The sequence below is a fragment of the Grammomys surdaster genome, unplaced genomic scaffold (genome assembly GCF_004785775.1).
Source record: "Grammomys surdaster isolate TR1022 unplaced genomic scaffold, NIH_TR_1.0 125178, whole genome shotgun sequence".
Classification (NCBI taxonomy): Eukaryota; Metazoa; Chordata; class Mammalia; order Rodentia; family Muridae; genus Grammomys; species Grammomys surdaster.
In genome coordinates, this window is record NW_021620070.1 from 486,577 (window position 1) to 506,853 (window position 20,277).

The 20,277-nt window shown below is 35.4% G+C and overlaps 1 protein-coding gene across 1 annotated transcript in view; it reads right to left on the reverse strand.

Annotated features, from left to right (window-relative positions):
* Positions 1 to 6,503: 6,503 nt before the first annotated feature.
* The window catches only part of Brcc3 (BRCA1/BRCA2-containing complex subunit 3), a 34,928-nt gene continuing 21,154 nt past the window's right edge, over positions 6,504 to 20,277 (reverse strand). The window contains exons 8-10 of the mRNA XM_028785260.1: positions 9,017 to 9,148; positions 8,466 to 8,509; positions 6,504 to 6,690 (exon numbers count right to left, since the gene is read on the reverse strand). Coding sequence (XP_028641093.1) covers positions 6,539 to 6,690; positions 8,466 to 8,509; positions 9,017 to 9,148 — 328 coding nt within the window. The 3' untranslated portion in view covers positions 6,504 to 6,538. The remainder of the gene's footprint in view (positions 6,691 to 8,465; positions 8,510 to 9,016; positions 9,149 to 20,277) is intronic.

Below are 20,277 nucleotides of genomic sequence, written 5' to 3' on the forward strand. Positions count from 1 at the left end.
AGGTGGTATCAGATGAAAATATGTTCTTGTGGGGGGGTTGTTTTGATTTTTGCTGTTAAATTGGATATGTCTAATAATATTTAAAAACTTTTTTCCATTTTAGTAGCTTTTCTTCTTTGTATAATAGGGTTCTCTGCTGGCCACCCTTAACTTTACAATTTGTGGACTGAATGGGTTTTCCTACCTGCCCAATACTCCCCAGACTGTAATTTCTGGGATTACTAATTTTCTACCTAGAAAATGTCTTCCCAAGTGTGTTGGGAGTATGGGAAACAGTAACAGCACTAAGATCTGTTACAGGGATAGAGATATGCCTATGAACTTTCAAGGTTCCCTAAGTTAGACACTCTGCTGAAGGGATTCAGCCATGGATTTCAAGACCTCTGGAGCTTCTCAGTTCCCAGACTCTACAGCAATGAATGGCAGGGAGTGGTCCCAGAAGTTGTTTTATCCAGTGACATGTAGCTCAAAACTATCATACTTCAGGGTTATTCACAGATGAGGTCTGTTCCTGATCACTGAGGGAGAAGATACCTTTCCTTATTTACTTTGCTAAGGTGAGATTCTTGTCCCTTTTGACTTGTTAGTATAAAGCCAGTCTACTCCCTGAAACTGCCTCCAAGGCTGTCTCTCACTTTGCAGCTGAACCATGTCAAATTTAGGCTCCCTAGCTTGTGGTTGTTTCCTGTTCTCTTGCCCATAGGGTTGCTAAGTTTTTAAGTTTTCTTAGGATGGCACTAGGACATTGCTCTGCAGTCTTACAGAGTGACACAATGGTTTTCCTTTCTACTGATGACCCATTCAACAGAGGAATCACTGCCTCATCAAAACCTATAACAGGATTTGCATTTTGTGTGGGCTGTGGGATTGTTCAGAAGGGACTACCCATCTCTTTTCTTCAATGTACCGTAGATAACCTCTTGAAAGATGCTTCTGCTTCTCTTCCTCCTGCTGGAGAGTAATGAAGCTGAAACTGTATTCAGCTTGGTTTACTTCTTTCCAGTGTATCACCCATCTCTTTTCCAATTTTTAAGGTGTTCTATTGCTAACTGTGAATTTCTGAAGCTCTTCCGCTCTTTGGAATATGTATTATATTTTATTCTTTTTGTTTGTTTGTTTGTTTGTTTCAAGACAGGGTTTCTCCGTGTAGCCCTGGCTGTCCTGGAACTCACTCTGTAGACCAGGCTGGCCTCCAACTCAGAGATCCGCCTGCCTCTGCCTTCCAAGTGCTGGGATTAAAGGTGTGTGCCACAACCGCCCGGCTATATTTTATTCTTGATGAATGGGTTCTCCTACCCTCTTCACTAGGTCACACAGCTGTTCGTCTACCATTTTCCAGAAGGCTGGACTTACAGTTTTTATTCTAAGTAGGTATCTTATGGTTTTGATTTGACCACTTTTGAATTGGGTTGCTTTGTTTTTGCTGTTATTGTCTGAGTTAATTATAAATTCTGGACACTAGATTCTTAGATATGTTGTTTGTAAATATTTTGACCCATTTTCTGAGTTTCATTTTTTATGTTTTTGACGTATATTTCTAAATTTTCATGAGGTCTAACTACTGTTTTTTTGTGGCTTGTCTAAAATGCCATTGCTAAAAACCAAAGTCATAAAGATTTACTGCTGTTTTAATATTTTAATAGTAATAATAGTTCTTACATTAAAATATTTGATACATTTTTAGTTAACATTCATACATAATATGGGGCAGGGGTCCAGCTTCATTATTCTGTATAGATATTTAATTGTGAAATCGTGAGGTGTTGAAAGGACTATTTTCCCTCATTCAAATAGTCTTGGTATTTTTGTTAAAAATCAGTTTACCATGTACATATGCATTCATTTCTGGACTCAATTCTATTCACTATTAGTGGAGAATACTATTCAAAGTCCAGCATCTTGGTACCAGGTGTGCTCATTAGCTACTGAACTGCCATTTCTATTTTCTCTTAATGGACAGAGGTAAGAAGTGGAAGTATACAGACATACTGATGATTCTCTCAATATATACATACAAGTAATTTCCCTTTTAAAATGATCATATCAACTTTCTTTTTCTACTTAACATCACAGGGAATAATTTTATACTCCCTTTTTAAATTTCTGTAAATAATGTTTCAAGAAACATTATTATTTTTCATGAAAAAACTAGCTTTAATTTTTCCTCAAAACATACTTTTACTCAATCGTTTTATTTAGTGTAAGAGATCATTTTCTCCTCTTCATTCTGATTCTGAGGGTACTGACACAGAACAACTTTCACTAGATCTTGTTCTTGCTCTGCTGCTGCAAGTCTTAGAACTCTTATGTCTTCACGAAATAATCCTAACCACTGGGAACCTTGATACCTCGCCTGCCCATTCCTCTTCACACATACCTATTCTACATATTGCAACTCTGATTAGATTACAAAATTTCAAACTGCTGTAACTCAATGCAAATATCGTAAAAGGTAATAGAGATGATGGGGTTGCCTGTCTAGATTCCAGTTTTTGCATACGGATGCTCCCTTCACTGAGATAAGAAATATAAGAGAATATACATTAGGCCAAAGACACGTTCAGATTTAGATTTATCAAATCCAATGTGGCAATAAGACTGCCTAGTAGAAATATATAATGGGTAGCTCAAAATCTAAGTCTGGAGTTCAGACAGAGGTATAGAGAGAAATGGATGTCTGTAACTGCATAGAGAGGCTTATGTATCAATTTTGGAAGGGACAGCCTGGGAATAGGAAATAATAAAGTATATGATAACAAAGACCAAAAGTGGTAGATTTGGAAGAATGGATGAAAATGTCAAGCTGATATTTTTTATTAATTATTAATAAAAATGGTAAAAGCTAGAGGTTTATTAATGACAGTTTTAAAAAACAAATGAGTTTGACTAGTGGACATCATCATTGACTATGGGAGGAACAGTTTCAAAAATAGTGCAGACGAGGTCAGATGCAGGTTCCATGTATACAAAATAAAGAATCAGCCAGGCATGGTGTTGTATGCCTGTAATATTACCACTTAGGATGTAGAGGCAAAAAAACTGCTAGATTAGGGCCACCTTGGGCTGTTGAGTGAGGCCCTATCTCAAAAAAGGCTTTAAAAATCCAGAGGGAGAACATACCCATCTAAACAAGTACTTTCTGTTCCCAACAGAATTTGACTGTGATTGAAAAGGAAAAATCAGAGAGGATACAAGGTTTTATGTTGGAATACAATGTTTTGTGTAATGGTAAACCATATATGTATAACTAGGAAAATAATCACATTTCATTTATACCACTGTTCTTTCTGATGATCAATATTTTTAAAGTATGAACACTGACCTAAAAGTATACTTGATGATCACCTACTATAATCTCATTTTATTCATGAATGTGAAGCACAGACTTGTGTTCATAGTTGACCTATAAGAATATTCAAATCATTTTATCCCCACCCCCAGGTTTTCTTTTTAATCACCTACCCTCTCCATCCTTTTTTTCTGAAGCAAGGTCTCACACTGTAGTTCAACCGACTGGGAACTATACAACTCAGAATGACTCTAAACTTGTAATTTTCCTGCCTCAGCCTCCTGAGCATTGGGATTGTAGGCATGTGGCACTACATATGGCTCATCCATCACTCTATTTCATAAAGTGGAATCTTACTTCCTATTCACTTCTAGATTTTTACATGTATTGACTTGTCTGTATATAAATCTATAAAAAGTTAGCACAGGAATAGACTTATATACTAAACACTAAATTTAAGGTACAAAACTGTTTCACCAGCCTAAATTAACTTTTATGTCACACTGTAGTAAGAATACAAATGCTATAGAATGTCTATTTCCTGACTCTGGGAATCATTAATCTGTTCTTGTCATTAATTCTGACATTTAAACAATGCTCTAGAAATGCAACCATACAGTAAGCTATCTTTTAAAATTAGCGGTTTTTCATTTACTATAATAGCCCAAGGCTCATCATATTAGCAGTATGTTCCTTTCCACTACAAAGTAGTAGTAGTCCATAGTAAGAATGGTTTATTTAGCAATTTACTCACTGTAGAATATTTGTTTCTAATTTGCAGCTATCCAGATAAAGCTGCCAAGAATTTCTTAAAAGTTTTTGTGCCAAGATAGTATGACTGCTGGGTCATGTTAAGTGTATGTTAAACTTTTAAAAAATTTCCAAATTATTCTACCCAGTAGCTCTATTTTTATATTCCTATCATTGGTGTACGAGAAATCTAGTTTGTGTCCTCAAAAGTATTTGGTATTTTCACTATTTTTTTCTATAGCAGTCCTGATAAGTATATGCCACACCATGCTATAGTTTTAAGTTGCATTCCTCAATATATATTCACATAATTACTTGCCATCTATATACCCTCTGTAGTGACAATGTTTATGTCTTTTTTCATTTTCTACTGGTATTGTTTATTTTTGAGTTTTAAGTATATCTTTTTTTCACTGATCAGATGTTACATGGTTTCACTGATCAGATATTACATGGTTTCCTCTTAATTTTTTGCAGAATATAAAGTTTTAATTTTGATGAAGTCCAATATATCTACTTTGTTTTCTTGTGAAATTGTGCTTCTGAGTTGAATATTAAGTACTTAACTCCAGAAAATTTTTTCTTTAATATTTTTTTCTAAGTTTTTCATATTACATTTAAATCCATGATACATTTGGAAGTACTTTTAGAATATATTTTGTTGGCTTGTGGACGTTCAATTTGTTGAAAGGACTGTCTTTTTTTTTCCTTGAATCACATTTGTACTTTTTCAAAATTAGTTAAGCATATTATTGTGGGTTTATTTCTGAATTTTCTTTCCTGTTGGATTGATTTTTCTGCAAATATAGTATCTTGATTACTGTAGCTTTATAATAAGGCTTGAAGTTATATAATGTAGGCCCTCCAACTTTTATCTTTTCCAAAATGGATTTAGTTTAATATTGTATGCCAAGTATTTTCATCTGCCCTATAAAGAAGAAAATGAATAAATAATAATTGTGGTGGGAGAGAATTAAAGAAAATACAACATTTACACTCCATATGCCCTAAGAATATTATTTGTTTTCAAATTTAAGTATGTCTTAGAATCAGCTAAGTAGGTCATGTAGATTTTTAGGTTCTAGCCTCAAAGACTGAGTTTGATCTCTGAGCAATTCTGATGCAAGTGGTTCTGGAATACTGAAAAACAACAATGTAGGAAAAAATAAGGAGACAAGCCAAAATCCCAAATATCACTGTGGTTGGGACTATTACTATCTGTTTTCTTTCTTTTCACTCTTTTCCCAGTTCCCACTTTAGTTCCTAGGATGTAACAGGTACAACTCTTTTTCTGAAGACACATTTAGCACTAGTGGCTACATATGAAGGAATACTACGAACATCACATTTTTTAAAAGCATGATTTCTATTACAACCTAAATCCTAATATTTCTTTAAAAATCATGGTCATATTATAATTAAATTCTTAGAGTCAGTAAGAATTTACTTTAGACTCAAATAAGCTAGAACTCATTAGTTTGCTTAAAAGGGCATGCACACAGATTCAAATTTAGATATATCATAATACATATTTAGAGATCAAGAAGGAAGCCATGATACATGATTCTAAGTGAGTATAATCAACAGAGGTCAGTGATAATGAGCTACCTGCATGTTTTTCCATTAACTCTATAGTACTTAGGATTCACTTGCCTAGCAGAAACATCAAGCTATAAAATAGAAATACCAAGTGCTATTCTTCCTTTACTGTATTATATAGGATGGTTATGTCTGAAAATAAAAACGAAGACTTCAAATTCTAAGAAGTTTATGTTACTGTTACACATCTTTAGCCCCACCATTTGGGAAACAGAGGAAAGTAGATTTCTTTGAGTTCCGAACCAGTTAGGCTACATAAGACATTGTCTCAAGAAAAAGTTTATGCTATAATAGTTATTAATTAATTGTTAGTGTTAACATTAAATGTTTATTCTCAATGAAAATAGTTTTCATTTAATGCCAGGCATGGTAGGTAGCACATGCCTTTAATTCCAGCACTACAGAGTCAGAGGCAGGTAGATCTCTGAGTTTGAGGGAAGCTTAGTGAGGCAGTTTAGTGAGGTATACATAGTGAGTTTCAGGATAGCCAGAGATACACTCTGACGCTCTAGCTCACAATATATACGTGGTGTGTGTCTGTGTGTGTGTGTATAAATATTCTTAAAACTTAAAGTAAACCTTTCAGACATTTTGTTCTCAGATATTCCTTGCTAATGTACTTCCTTATGCCCCTTACAAAAGAGTTTTCATATTCTGCTTAAGTCATCCTGCATGTTTTCTTTTTAAAGTAGTTATAGGTAGGAGAATTCTATAAGCTCTGGGGAAATTTTAAGAAAATGTCTTCTGTTTTTATATACATCAAACTATTTGTTGAGATATAAAAAGTGCTGTTATATTATTTGCCTATATAGGAGTTGTGTATAGTTTTGGACCATATTCAGCACAAAAACTGAAAAAAACAATATTACCACATTTTTTGTTGTTGTTTGTTCTCCTGTTTTATTCTAGGGAAGACAGCTCTTCCATAAGCTCTTCCTTTTCTTGTTGCAACTCTTGCAAATGTTGCTGGTTTTGCTCCAATCTGTCCTCCAGCCACTGCAGTAGAGGCCCACTCACTGCTGACATCTGACTGCACAAATTCTTGGTAAATACTTCAATAAAAAAGAGTAAAAAAACAGATGAGATAACTGGAAAGCACTATCCACTGGCATGTTTCTACTATACTACTAACAGTGCCTCAGTTGTGGGCACAGATAAAAGGGCTTGAGGGAACAAGTTTCTAAAGTATAATAAGTAGGACTGGTAAATGATTTTCAGTAGTCAACTAGGGGTGGGGTAGGGGAGAGAAGAGCTGGGCAAAGCAGACACATATTCTGAAGCCCTAGATCCATAAGCCAAATAGAAAACATAAAACATGTAAAAACATAAAATTGAATTTTAAAAAAGGAGAAAGATGGCTAGCTCTTCATTTCTTCAAGTTAAAGGGCTAAGAAAGCACTCTCCAATAGGACTCTACTGTCTTCTCAAATGGAAACAAAATTAAGTCTATGAAAGTTAAGCTTGTCTCTTTTGTTCAGCACTATAGTCTTCTGCCTAGAAGGTTATCTAGCAGGGAATAGGTACTGAAATGGTTTTTTCTTTGTTTGTTTTGTTTTGGATGAACAAAAGAATGAGTATTTAGTATCTAACGTAGCTTTCACTAATTTGAAATTTTTGAATAAATATGAATTCTTTCATATACATGGGCCTGTTTCTAGGCATTGTCCAGGTTCACTGATCTGTTTGTCTACTTTTGAGCTATTAGTATATATTTAAATAATTGTGATTTTAGAGAATGGTTGTATACTACATATTATCAATTTTAGCTCATTGTCATGTTTTACACAGATAGAAATGATGGAATATACCAAGCCACAATTCTCATCTTTTCTTCCCAAAGCAGTTGCCTACCAATTATATCAGAAAATTTTCCATTGGTTGTTGTGTTATATTCATTTAAATCTAGCAATCATGAGGCACAGGCAGGCAGATCTCTATAAATTTGAGAACAGCCTGGTCTACATAGTGAGTTCCAGGATAGCAAAGGCTACAAACAAAGACTCTGCCTCAAAATTAATTAATTAAATAATTGATTAATAAGAAAAGTGTTCCACTCTTCCTCATCTTTCTTACCTTATCCATGTTTTGTTGTTGTTGTCATCATTGTTTATTTTAGTGTTACTTTTTTTTAAAAGTCAGGGTCTCACTCAGTAGCCAGATTTTTATCATGGAATTCTATATATACTAGGCTGCCCTCAAACTTATGGCAGTCCTCCTGCTTCTGCCTTTCAAATGCTCGTACTACAGACATGCAATACCACACCCAGCTTAGTCATTAAATAGGGAAATCTGGGTTAGCTAAATAGTAGGTATAGCTGGAAATGTCTCTATGTTGAGGAAAGTAACTTGGTATATATACTATACTGAGTTTTTTTCCCCTTAGATTTGCCCAGGAATCCCTTCTCTATTTATTCACATGGAAAACTTCCTACCTGATATATTCCCTTTCCTATACCTGCCTATTTCTTTCAAGTCTTACTAGAATAGGTTGGAGGTAAAATCAGTTCATAAAGGCACATTACTAAAATTTCTGGAAGTTATTGAGCATCCATGCTATAGAAATCTATAGAAAATAGGATTCTCTAAGAGGTAGTGTGTAGGCATATAATAGGACACCACCATGCTAGTCTATAAAAAAAGTTTTCTAGTTTTCTTTCTGTCTTATCATAAGGCCACTTTATAGTCTTTAAGGGTCTATAGGTTTCCAAGGAAATATAAGGAGCAAGATTAGTTATAGTTCGTAGAAAGAAAACTCCAAGATAAACTACAATTGCTTATATAAAGTGTCAGAGATCACTTCATACTCCTGAAAAGAAAAAAATCTTACCTGAGCCATTATGGATCTTGGTCACTGAGTCCAGGTGTGTAAGGCTAAAGCGATACGGTACTTTAGGTTAGCAATGAAGCAAAAACAAATGTGTATAACAAAATCATAACCTACATTAGACATTTGCCCATTGGATTAGATGAGCATAATGATTTGAGTTCATTTTAAATTTGTTTGGGGGACATGGTTTTATTCAAAAATTCAAAAGATGACTCAAAGACATGACTATGAAATTTCTATTTCTCACTGAAGGTCTTGATGCACTATGAATTTAATAGACAAGTCCCAATACTTGACAATGGTAGTACTAGGATATAATTTATTTTATTTTCACATCCAGAAAAGGAAGTGTTTTCTCTTGAAGGATTCAAAATATCAGAGGCAAGATAGCAATGTTAAAGAGATCATTATAATATAGTGTGAGAAACATTATTTGAGGCTGCTGTGAAGCTCTCTTCCAGTCAGGTAGAAAGAAAGGAGACTCAGAAACCGAGCTATTAAAGATAAAGGGTCTTCACTGAATTCACAAAAGAAATAATAAAAGCTGTTACCTGTGAATCCTTCTATATGCATCCTGTTCTTCCTGACACAGGATCTTTGGCAGCTCTACTGCAGATTCAAGGCATACTTTCCCAATAGTAATATGAGGTACAATATGGATTGGGATTTCAATTCTCTCATACCTGCAAGACAAACAGTTTAGGTCATATTTTATCTTTATACTTTTAACTGAGACTTTGGAATATAAAGTGCTTCAAAGATTACTTATTACTACAATTTATTAAGTGACTCAATTTGTAAGTGGACAGAGTTCAAATTAGGCTTTTCTGGAGAGCAAATTAGAAGTCTATTTGTACACTCAATATTCTCTAGACCCTTAGAGAATTTGAATCCATTCCTGCAATTTTAAAAGAAACCTTTGGGAACTCAATGTCAGTATGGCCAGCTATCCAGATGAAAGAAACAATTAACTAATACTACATTAATCAGTAAGTTGTCATGAAGCTGAATAAATTGATTACAATGAAGATTCTTCAGTGACTCCATCAGATTCATTTTGTAGATGGAATTATTCACAAACATTACTAGCACCTCTCAATTTTTATTCTCTTCTGTGGATAAAACTAGGTAAGATATTACACATACATCCACTTCATGCTAGAGTGAAAGACACAGACAAGCTTGTTCTAAGTTCAATCAAGCCACCTGTATGTATTTCTCACTTGTAATATGCTTAAACTCTACATAACAGTGGGTCAGTGGAGGATCCAGGCTGGGGGCCTTATACATTGTGAAAGCCATGGGTACACGGTGGTAAAGGTGAATAAGATCTAGTTCTCTGCTTTTTAATCTTACCCACCAAAGTGTCTTTAGGTCCCATATCATGACATAGATGAAACATACATGACAGGGAATTACAACTATCCTTCACGTCTCCATATTTACATAATCAGGGAACAGTTCATGAAACAAAATACAATAGTGGCCTTTGCAGAAAACTTTTAGGAATAAAACACAGTGATTATTATTAATGATAAGTCCAGAAACATAGAAGTCCATCTTCTATTCTTAGTTAACTTAACAAGGCTTCCAACTAAATTTTCTGGCTTCATAAGCAAAAAGGGTTCAAATAGTATAGCACATTTGAATATATATTTCTGTACATTCATAGAAAAAAACTGCTGGGGCTGGAGAGATGGCTCAGCAGTTAAAAGCACTGACTGCTTTTCCAGAGGTCCTGAGTTCAATTCCCAGCAACCACATGGTGGCTCACTACCATCTGTAATGGGATCTGATGCCCTCTTCTGGTGTGTGTGAAAACAGCTACAGTGTACTCATATGCATAAAATAAATAACTTAAAAATTAAAAAAAAAAAAAAGAAAAAAAAAGAAAAAAACTGCTGAGTTTCTGTCAGCTGACACAAACTCAAATCCTAGAACCAAGGTAAAAATCATAGCTATATAAAGCCTATGACAGAGATTCTGCCTCTGATAATGAACTAGTTGTTAGAGCAGTCTTCCTATGAAAACAATTAAAATTCACTGAAAGAAAAAACTATCTGACTGGAGAACTACCAAGACAATAAGTAATGGCAGGGCCAACAAATAAAGAGGGAAAATTTCCAAGATGAACTTCACAGTTAGAGCCAGCTCTCCCAGAAAAATATGATTCTAAATAAGGAAACTTATAGAAGTTTTCAAAAGTACTGATGAGTCCAGAATGACAAAATTGTAACCAAAGATATGCAAGAGTAGAGAAGCCTTATAAACTATTCTCAGGTGTATAATAGTAAACATACTAGGATTAAATTTGAACTATACTACACAGGGACTAGAAGTTTAACCTTAAATTATCCCAATTCTCAACTGAATATAAAGTAATCTGTTAGTTCTACTAGAGAGAATATAGAAAGCCACCAAGACCCTTTCACCCTAACAAAAATATACCAGATAATAACATATAACGAAAAAAATACCTATTAAGTATTAATACAAAAGTAATTCCAAATAAATTATGTTCTGGAAAGAAAAAATGAGTAGATGATGAGTAGAGCCCAGTGACCACTCTTCTCATTTGAGGCAGAGAAAAGTATATGATAGCACTTCACATATGACCTTAATGAACAGGGCTTGTAATTATATGGGTATATGTAAATAGATTGAAACACATAGAAGCCTTAAACAAAAAATTAATTTAACTCCCCTGTCAAATTTAATCCACAAGCTTAATGAGATTTGAGCTGAAAGGCAGAGTGATCATCAACATTTCATGTTTCTTAAATCAAAACTTCATGCTATACATGGGAAATGTAATAACCACTGGACAGATATCACCTCATACTCATATCCCAGCAAGAGAGAGAGAGAGAGAGAGAGAGAGAGAGAGAGAGAGAGAGACAGAGAGAGAGACAGAGAGAGAGACAGAGAGAGAGACAGAGAGACAGAGAATACAAACAGTAGAAGACCTCCACTAAGTTCTTGACATGTGACACGACTTTGACATATGTACCATGGCACAGCACACCTCCACACATCATACACATGTGCATGGAAGAACGCACAGATGTACACACATGTAATAAATATTTTTTTGAGCTGAGTATGTTGGTACATGCCTTTAATTCTAGCACACCGGAGGCAAAGACAGGTGGATCTCTGAGTTCGAGGACAGCTTCATTTACAGAGCAAGTTCCAGGACAGCCAAGACTGTGAAACCCCATACTGAAAAACCAAACCAAACCAACCAACCAACCAACCAACCAACCAACCAACTAACCAACCAACCAAATAAATATATTCTAAAAATCTACTTTGGTACAAATGCAGGTAAAAAGTAGCAGAAAATTATCTATTTAAGACCCTGTCTGAAAACAAAACAAAAATCCAAGCATATTACAATATAGACTAGGGCTGGAGAGATGATTCAGAGGGTAAAAGTACTTGTTGTGAAATTCTGACTTAATTTAACTCATAGAAAGTACAGTAGAACAAAAGAACTGACTTCCAAAACTTGTACTCTGATCTGCATGTGTGCAAGACACCATACACAAATACATATCTATAGCAATAAAAAAGTAATAAGCCAACAACACAATTTTATAACTCAAAGAGAGAAAAAAATGAACTAAACTAAACCTAAATAAAGAAGAAAGAAATGAATAAATAGATAAAATATAACAAAGAACATAAAATCAAAAGAAGGAAATAAAAAGTTTTCTTTTTAAAAGACCAACACATTGACAAAACTTCAGCAAGATAAACTAAGGGGGAAAGGAAAGATGAGTCGAATAACTAAATCCAGAATTGGAAGGGATAATTAAAATCAATAGCAATGATAAAGCTGGGGAAATGGTTCAGCAGTTAACAGTACTGACTGCTCTTGGAGAGGACAGTCTAAATTAGGGTTTCTATTGATGCAATGAAACACCATCACCAAAAAGCAAGTTGGGGAGAAAAGGGTTAATTGGGTTTACACTTTCATATCATTGTTCATCGACAAAGTCAGAACAGGAACTCAAACAGGGCAGGAACCTGGAGGCAGGAGCTGATGTAGAGGCCGTGGACGGCTGCTTTGTACTGGCTTGCTCCCCATGGCTTGCTCAGCCTTTCTTATAGAACCCAGGAGTGCCACCACCCACAATTGGTTGGGCCTTCTCCCATCAATCACTAATTATAAGAACACCCTACAGCCTTGCTTACAGCTCAGTCTTACGGAGGCATTTTCTCAATTGAGGTTCCCTCCTCTCGGATGACTTTAGCTTGTGCCAAGTTGACATAAAACTATCCAGCACAAGGACAAGGTTCAGTTCCCAGTACCCACATGGTGCACAGGCAAATATGCAGGCACAATACACATAAAAATAAATATTCTAAAGTGGCAATGAAATAAAAGGATTATGAGAGGATATTATAAAAAACTGTATACTAAAATTGGACAACTATAACATAATACTCTATAACAAAAAGTTTATTGTTCTTTCAAAAAGTTTTATTTTTATTACTATTTTATGCATGTATTTTGCCTGCATAAATATTTGTGCACCACATGTGCACAGTTTATGTGAAGGCCAGAAATTGATGGATCTTCAGAACTGGAATTACATACAGTTGTGAGCTGCCATGTGGGTGCTAGGAATCAAACCAGGGTCTTTTTGGACGAGCAGTAAGTACTTTAATCTACTGATCCATCTGTCAGCCCCTACAGTTTTGGTTTTCTTAAACGTTGAAGAAAATATTTCATGAAGAAAAGTAGTTATCTGCTTAATTAATTCACTGAGGTACCAATTTTTGAATATTCAAATATAATTTTTGAAGATACATTTAAACTTTAAATATCCTCACTTGGTTCCCAGAATTGGTGTCTTTCTGGAATTCAAAACACACATCAAGCCATGTAATAAAAATGGTCAGTGGTGGAATCAGTAGACATCTACCTATGAGACCAGGACGCTATACAAAACCTCCACCAACATTCCAAAGAAAAGGAACTAGTGAAATTGATGCAAATCAAATGAATAAACTTTAAAAAATGTAACATTTTAAAAATAATCAGTACCAGATGTGTAATTCCAAGTACCTGAGAAGCTGAGACAGGAGGTTCTCAAGTTCAAATTCATCCTGGGCAACTTAGCAAAACCCTGTCTCAAAATAAAATTTAAAAAAGAAATGGAGATATGGCTCAGTTGATAATAGTGCATGCTTAATCTGTATGAAGCCCTGGATTTGATTTTCAGTGCTGCATAAACCAGGAATGTTAGCACAGGCCTCCCCGGCACATTGGGAGGTTTAGGCAAAAAGATGAAAGAATGAATTATCTGTTAATCCTGTATAAGATGATATTACCTCCTCACACCTCTGTAATATAAAGACATCTTTCCCAGACCCCTTAACTCTACTGAACTCAGACCAGAAGCCAGTCAGGTTGGGAATGAAACATTTGATATTGTAGATGGTTATTCTGTCACTTCCAACAAGAACACTAAGAGCAGAGCTAATATTTGATTCAGTTAGTGCCATTATCATTTATCTAACAAATCAGTTTTGGTCTGAAATATAACATGGCTTTTAAGTACCTATTTTCCAGGACTAGGTTCTACATATTCAATAATACTAAGTACTCTAGGCCAACATACCTTTAGCACATAGTATTACATGGGATTCCTTTTAAAGTTCCCCCTCTCCCTCTCCCTCCCCCCCCTCGTGTGTGTGTGTGTGTGTGTGTGTATGTGTGTACTTGTTCAGAGATCAGAAGCCAACTTACATGACTTGGTTCTATCCTTCTACCACATGGACCCCAGGAATCAAACTCAAGATGCTAAGCTTATCTTCAAGTGGCTTTAACCACTGAGCTATCTCACTGGCCCAGGGATTCCTTTTTTTTTTTTAATTGGCTTCACAATTTGAATATATTTTATATCCTAGTTTATACTACCAAACTAAAATATAGTTCTCTTCTCCCTTCTTTCTCTTTCTTCTCTTTTCTAAGAGTTTCACTTTATAGCCCAGGCTAGTTCAAACTTGTGGCAATACTTTTGCCTTGGTCTCCCATATGCTGAAATTTTAAGTATGAACCACTGCACTCAGCTCAGTATGGTTAACTTCTAATTTTAAAATTATCAATAACAAAAAATAAATTAATAAATAATAAAAAGGTTAAAGTGCTTGCTTCGGCAACACATATACTAAATACAAAAAAAAGATTAGCCTGGTCCCAGCACACACAAACTTGTGAAACATTCGATATTTTTTTAAAGGTTAAAGTTATGATTATAGGATGCCAGAGTCACTATCATTTATGAAACACTGCCATGTGCCACATACAAATATGGTAAATATTTAAGTCTCATAACAGGCACGCAATAAATACCACCTTCATTTTATTTATCTTATTTTTTACTGTTAAAGATTTTTTTACTTTATGTGTCTTGAGTGTTTTGCCTGCATGTATGTTGGTTCAGCACAGTGTACTTCGTACCCAGGGAGATAATGAGGGCATTATCCAGATATCCTGGAACAGGAGTGACAGAGCAATCATGTAGGTGTTGGGAACTGAACCTAGGTACTCTACAAGAGCAGCAAGTGCTCTTAAACATTGATTGATCCATTTCTCCAGGCCACTGCTTTCTTTCACAAATACAAAGTCAGATATTCAGCTGGGTATGGTGGCACATGTTTTTAATCCCAGCACTCAAGAGGAGAAGGCAGGCATATCTCTGTAAGTTTAAGGCCGGCCTGGTCTACATATTAAGTTCCAGAGCAGCCAGGGGTTATAGAGTGAGATCCTGTATCAAAATAAAATGAGATATTTAGAAAATTTCACTAACTTTGCTAGTTCACAGCCACAGGGGTATGTAGACAGTATATTTACCCTTCAAAGTCAGGTTGTTGAACTTTAGAGTGTGAGTTCTAACTGCTATACCACATTCATAAATTTTTGTGTGTGTGTTTCTAGTCTGTGTATCCAACACAAATATAACTATTATAATTTTGGGCCAAGCTTTTATATGTAATCTCAACATTCAGGAAGCAGGATCAGGAGGATTGCTACAAGTTTGAGGCCAGCCTGGCCCACACAGTGAGCCCTGGCTTGAAACAAGAATAAAATAAATTGCGCTTCAGAAAGCCTAAAACAACTGGGATTCCCATTCCATCAGTAATACAGAATAGCAGCCACATCCAAACTGACCATTACTTAAAGCAAAATTAAAATGAAATTGACAGGGAAAGCAACATTTTATCACTAATTTACACCTTAAAATATAATATTTGTTTTAAAATAATTTCTGCTTTCTACTGTCATTCATGTTTTTATTGTTTGTAGATTTTTGAATTGTTATATGGTCAAACCTGTCAATCTTTTACCACTCACCATTTCCTTGCTGCAATAATACTTACAAAACCTACCAGTAATTCACATGTTCTTCAGTTCCTCACTTAAAGTCATTTAAATTTGTTGGAACATAGCCAGTTAAAATGAAAACTTTCATCTGCAGATCACTTTCAAAAGACTATGAGCAGATAAACACTTATACTTTCTTTCTAATGTTTTGTTTTTTTAAAAAAAGTCAAAATGAGGGGAAAAAACAACACCAATTTTCCATGAAACATTTGAAGTGTTATTCCATTGACCTAAAACAGAAGAAATAGCCAGAATAATATTAGAAAGAAATTTCAGTAGTTTTTGTCTGCCAATACCTTCGTTGGGTCAAGTCACTACAGTATATTGTTACCTGTCCCAAATTCGCTAAAGGGGTATTTGAAACTCCCTGTAGCTTTTTCTGACTGGAAGAGCCTCCAGGTATTGTTCATCACATTCTCATGTTCTGAATCAGCTGCATTCACTTCTCTGTCTTTAGAACTAGAATCAAACAAGGGGTACAGAAAAAACTGAGCAATCCTGTCTAGAGCTCCTTCTAAGTGTTCATGGGAAATATCAAAATAATAATTGGTGTTCTCTTCGCTAAAAAAGGCATTTTCATTTTCATCATGTTCACTGAGAAACTGACTATATTCGTTTTCTTTAGGATATTTACCAAACAGCATATGTCCACAACTGTGACCTAATATTTGGAATATTTTGGAGTCTGACAATGAATCTATGTGCACAAGTGCTACTGAGGACTTGTCTGTGGTAGAATCACTAATCAGAAGCACTTTGATACCATTGGCCAATTCTAATACATAACATTCTTGATAATCTTGGTCTTCTATATTCTGGATAGCAGAAATATCCATTTTGCTATAGAGCCATCTCCCCAGATGATGATGATAATCATCATCATCATCATTATACTATCTATAAATCTATAGTAATATAAACTATTTTATTATTATATTATTATATTGGTAATTCATGTTTCTCATTTATTTTTTCCAATAGACAATCCCACTGTGTACTCTGTCTGACCTAGAACTCACTATATAGTCCAGGCTGGCCTTAAACTCAGAGATCTGCCTAACTCTGCCTTCTAGTGCTGGTATTAAAAGATATGCACCACCATGCCTGGCTCTCTCATCTTTTTACTGAAAATTTGTCTTTATTGTTTTTGACTTTTTGAGACAGGATCCCTTGTATCCCAAGCTGGCATTGAACATGCTATGCAGCCAGAGTAACCTTGATTTTTGATTCTCCTAAGTCCCCCTCCCAAATACTGGTAGATTATAGTCATTTACCAACAAATCTAGTATCAAGACTTGTTTGAGAAAAGGTTTGGCAATGATGTCACGGTGTAGCCGAAGCTGGACCAGAACTCATTTTTTTAAAAAAAAAAATTTATTTTTTCTCAAATCATAATTCATTCACACAGGGGTTATAAACACAGAAAGGCAGGATGTGGGGAAGGGAATGACACTGGAGTGTGGGTGATCAGGAGGAATACAGATATCTTTCAGAACCAGGTATCAGCTGGGTGAAGGTTCAGGGGACAAGTCACTATGACTCTGCCTATGACTCACTTGTCCTTATCTAAGTTGGTATTATCTGCCAAGGCTACCTATTTACAAGGTCTATGACTACTCAGGCTTGTAAATTTCCACAAAAGCTGCCTGTTGACATTAGCTTATAGCCATCTGTTTCAATGTTTTTCCACCGAGACCCAAGACTTGGTGTTAGTATACATGTATGACAGGCCTATTGCTGATTTTAGGCCTATGGCTGATTTTAGGCCTTCAGTGGGTAAGCAGGGCTGCCCCTGACATCTCCTCCCTTCTCTAAGTATAGACGGGCTGTGGCAATTCTAAACTTGAGAAGGCGGGGATAGAGGCCTGACCTCCAGTATTTGAAGGGGACCTTGTTAATGGCTCCAGTCCCCCTGTCGTTGTTCAGTGAGGCATGAGGGCCATACCCGTCCAGATGTTTTTTTTCTGGAGAGGGGTGGACCAGAACTCATTATGTAACTAATATTTTCTTTGAACTTGCTGCAATCCTCCAGTCTCTGCTGCCTGACTGCTTGGATCACAGGCGTGATTTATCATGGTTCAATACTAAGATATTTCTATGATTTTTCTTCTTTTTATCAATATTGGTATTCCATGTCTCTTGAAATTTTATAAAAATCTTTTCCATATCTGCAACAAAAAGGACCTTTGGAATTATATAAGTGTTTCATTAACTCTAGATAACTTTGGGGAATATTATCATTTAACAGTGGCAAGTCTTTTAGTATATCATTGTATTGGTTAGTTTTGGTCATCTTGACAAAAACTAGAGTAACCTGAGAAGGACCCTTAATCAAAAAATTGCCTTCATCAGATTGGCCTGTGGAAATATTAGTGGAGGCAATTTCTTGATTAATGACTGATATAGAAGGGCCCAGCCCACTGTTAAGTGTGCCACTCCTAGGCAGGTGGTCCTGAGTGCTATGATGAAAAAAAAAAAACAGGCTCAGCAAGCCAGTAAGCCAAACTCCTCCATGGCCTCTGCATATATATGTATGTGTGTGTGTGTGTGTGTGTGTATTCTTTTATTCCTCTTAGTACTTTTTGGTATTAACAGATCAAATTTCTCCTTTCCTTAAATTTTCTCTTACATATTTTATTAAATGTAATGCTATTTTTAATAAAACTTTTCCCAAGTTCCTTTTGTGTACTGATGATATAAAAAAACAACTGATTTTGTGTTTTGAACATGAAGCATGAAAATTTCCTTGTCTAAATTTGATGTTGAACCTGTTGCTTTGGCTAGAACTACCAGTTCAATATTGAATAACAGTGGCAAATGTTTATCTTATGGTTTCTGTTTTTATGTGGTACACTTTCATTTGTTAACAATGAGTATAACATCTAATTTACAGTTTTAATAAATGCCAGTAAATGTTGTAGAAGTCCCCTTCTATTTATGGAAGAAAATTATAACAGATGGGGAGAGAAGGAATTTGACATGTGTCCTACTACAGAAAGAGAATCCTATGAGAAAAGAAACTAGTGGTGGATCTGTGTCTGCTAGGACTTCAAGTTCATAAGACAGGAATGTATTAGGTAAGTTAAAAAGAATGCTAAACATGAGTTCAGGACTTCTGCCTCAATTCTCATAACTGTTATTAAGAATAAAACATTTCAGGGCTGGAGAGATGGCTCAGTGGTTAAGAGCTCTGACTGCTCTGCCAGAGGATCTGAGTTCAATTCCCAGCAACCACATGGTGGCTCACAGACACTGTAATGAGATCTGGTGCCCTCTTCTGGTGAGTTTGAGACAGCCACAGTGTACTCATAAAATAAATCTGCAAATTGCTTATTAAAAAAAAGAATAAAACATTTCAGACAAGTAGGACTCAGACAAAACATGTCTTAAATGCACACCATTCTTAGGAAGTTACTAGAGGATCTCTTCCAGCAAAATAGCAATGAATCAAGGCTCCAGACTATAATGGATACACCTCAGGAGAATAAGTAAAGAAACTAGTGGGGACTACTCACCCAACCCTCACACCCCTCAGCTGGTTATCAGTTGAACAGCATGCCTAAGAGAGATATCACATCAGTATTGGATAGTTTTCTGGAGTAATCCTTAAAATGTGGAGATTTCAAGTGTTTTCATATTATTCCTAAGAGTTCAGAACTCAAGGAGGCAATAAAAGACAAATAACAAAATCTATTCAAAACTTCCTGCAAATCCATGAGCATGGGAGATCTTTCCATCTTCTGAGATCTTCTTCGATTTTTTTCTTCAGAGACTTGAAGTTCTTGTCATACAGATCTTTCACTTGCTTGGTTAGAGTCACACCAAGATATTTTATATTATTTGGAACCTTATTGTAAAGGGTGTTGCTTCCCTAATTTCTTTCTCAGCCTGATTACCCTTTGAGTAGAGGAAGGCTACTGAATTGCTTGAGTTAATTTTATATCAGCCACTTTGCTGGAGTTGTTTATCAGGTTTAGGAGTTCTCTGGTGGAAGTTTTGGGGTCACTTAAGTATACTATCATATCATCTGCAAATAGTGAGATTTTGACTTCTTCCTTTCCTATTTGTATCCCTTTGACTTCCTTTTGTTGTCTAATTACTCTGGCTAGGACTTCCAGTACTATATTGAATAGGTAGGGAGAGAGTGGGCAGCCTTGTCTAGTCCCTGATTTTAGTGGGATTGCTTCAAGTTTCTCTCCATTTAGTTTGATGTTGGCTACTGGTTTGCTGTAAATTGCTTTTACTATGTTTAGGTAGGGGCCTTGAATTCCTGTTCTTTCCAAGACTTTTATCATGAAGGGATGTTGAATTTTCTCAAATGCTTTCTCAGCATCTAATGAGATGATCATGTGTTTTTTTTCTTTGAGTTTATATATATATATATATATATATATATATATATATATATATATA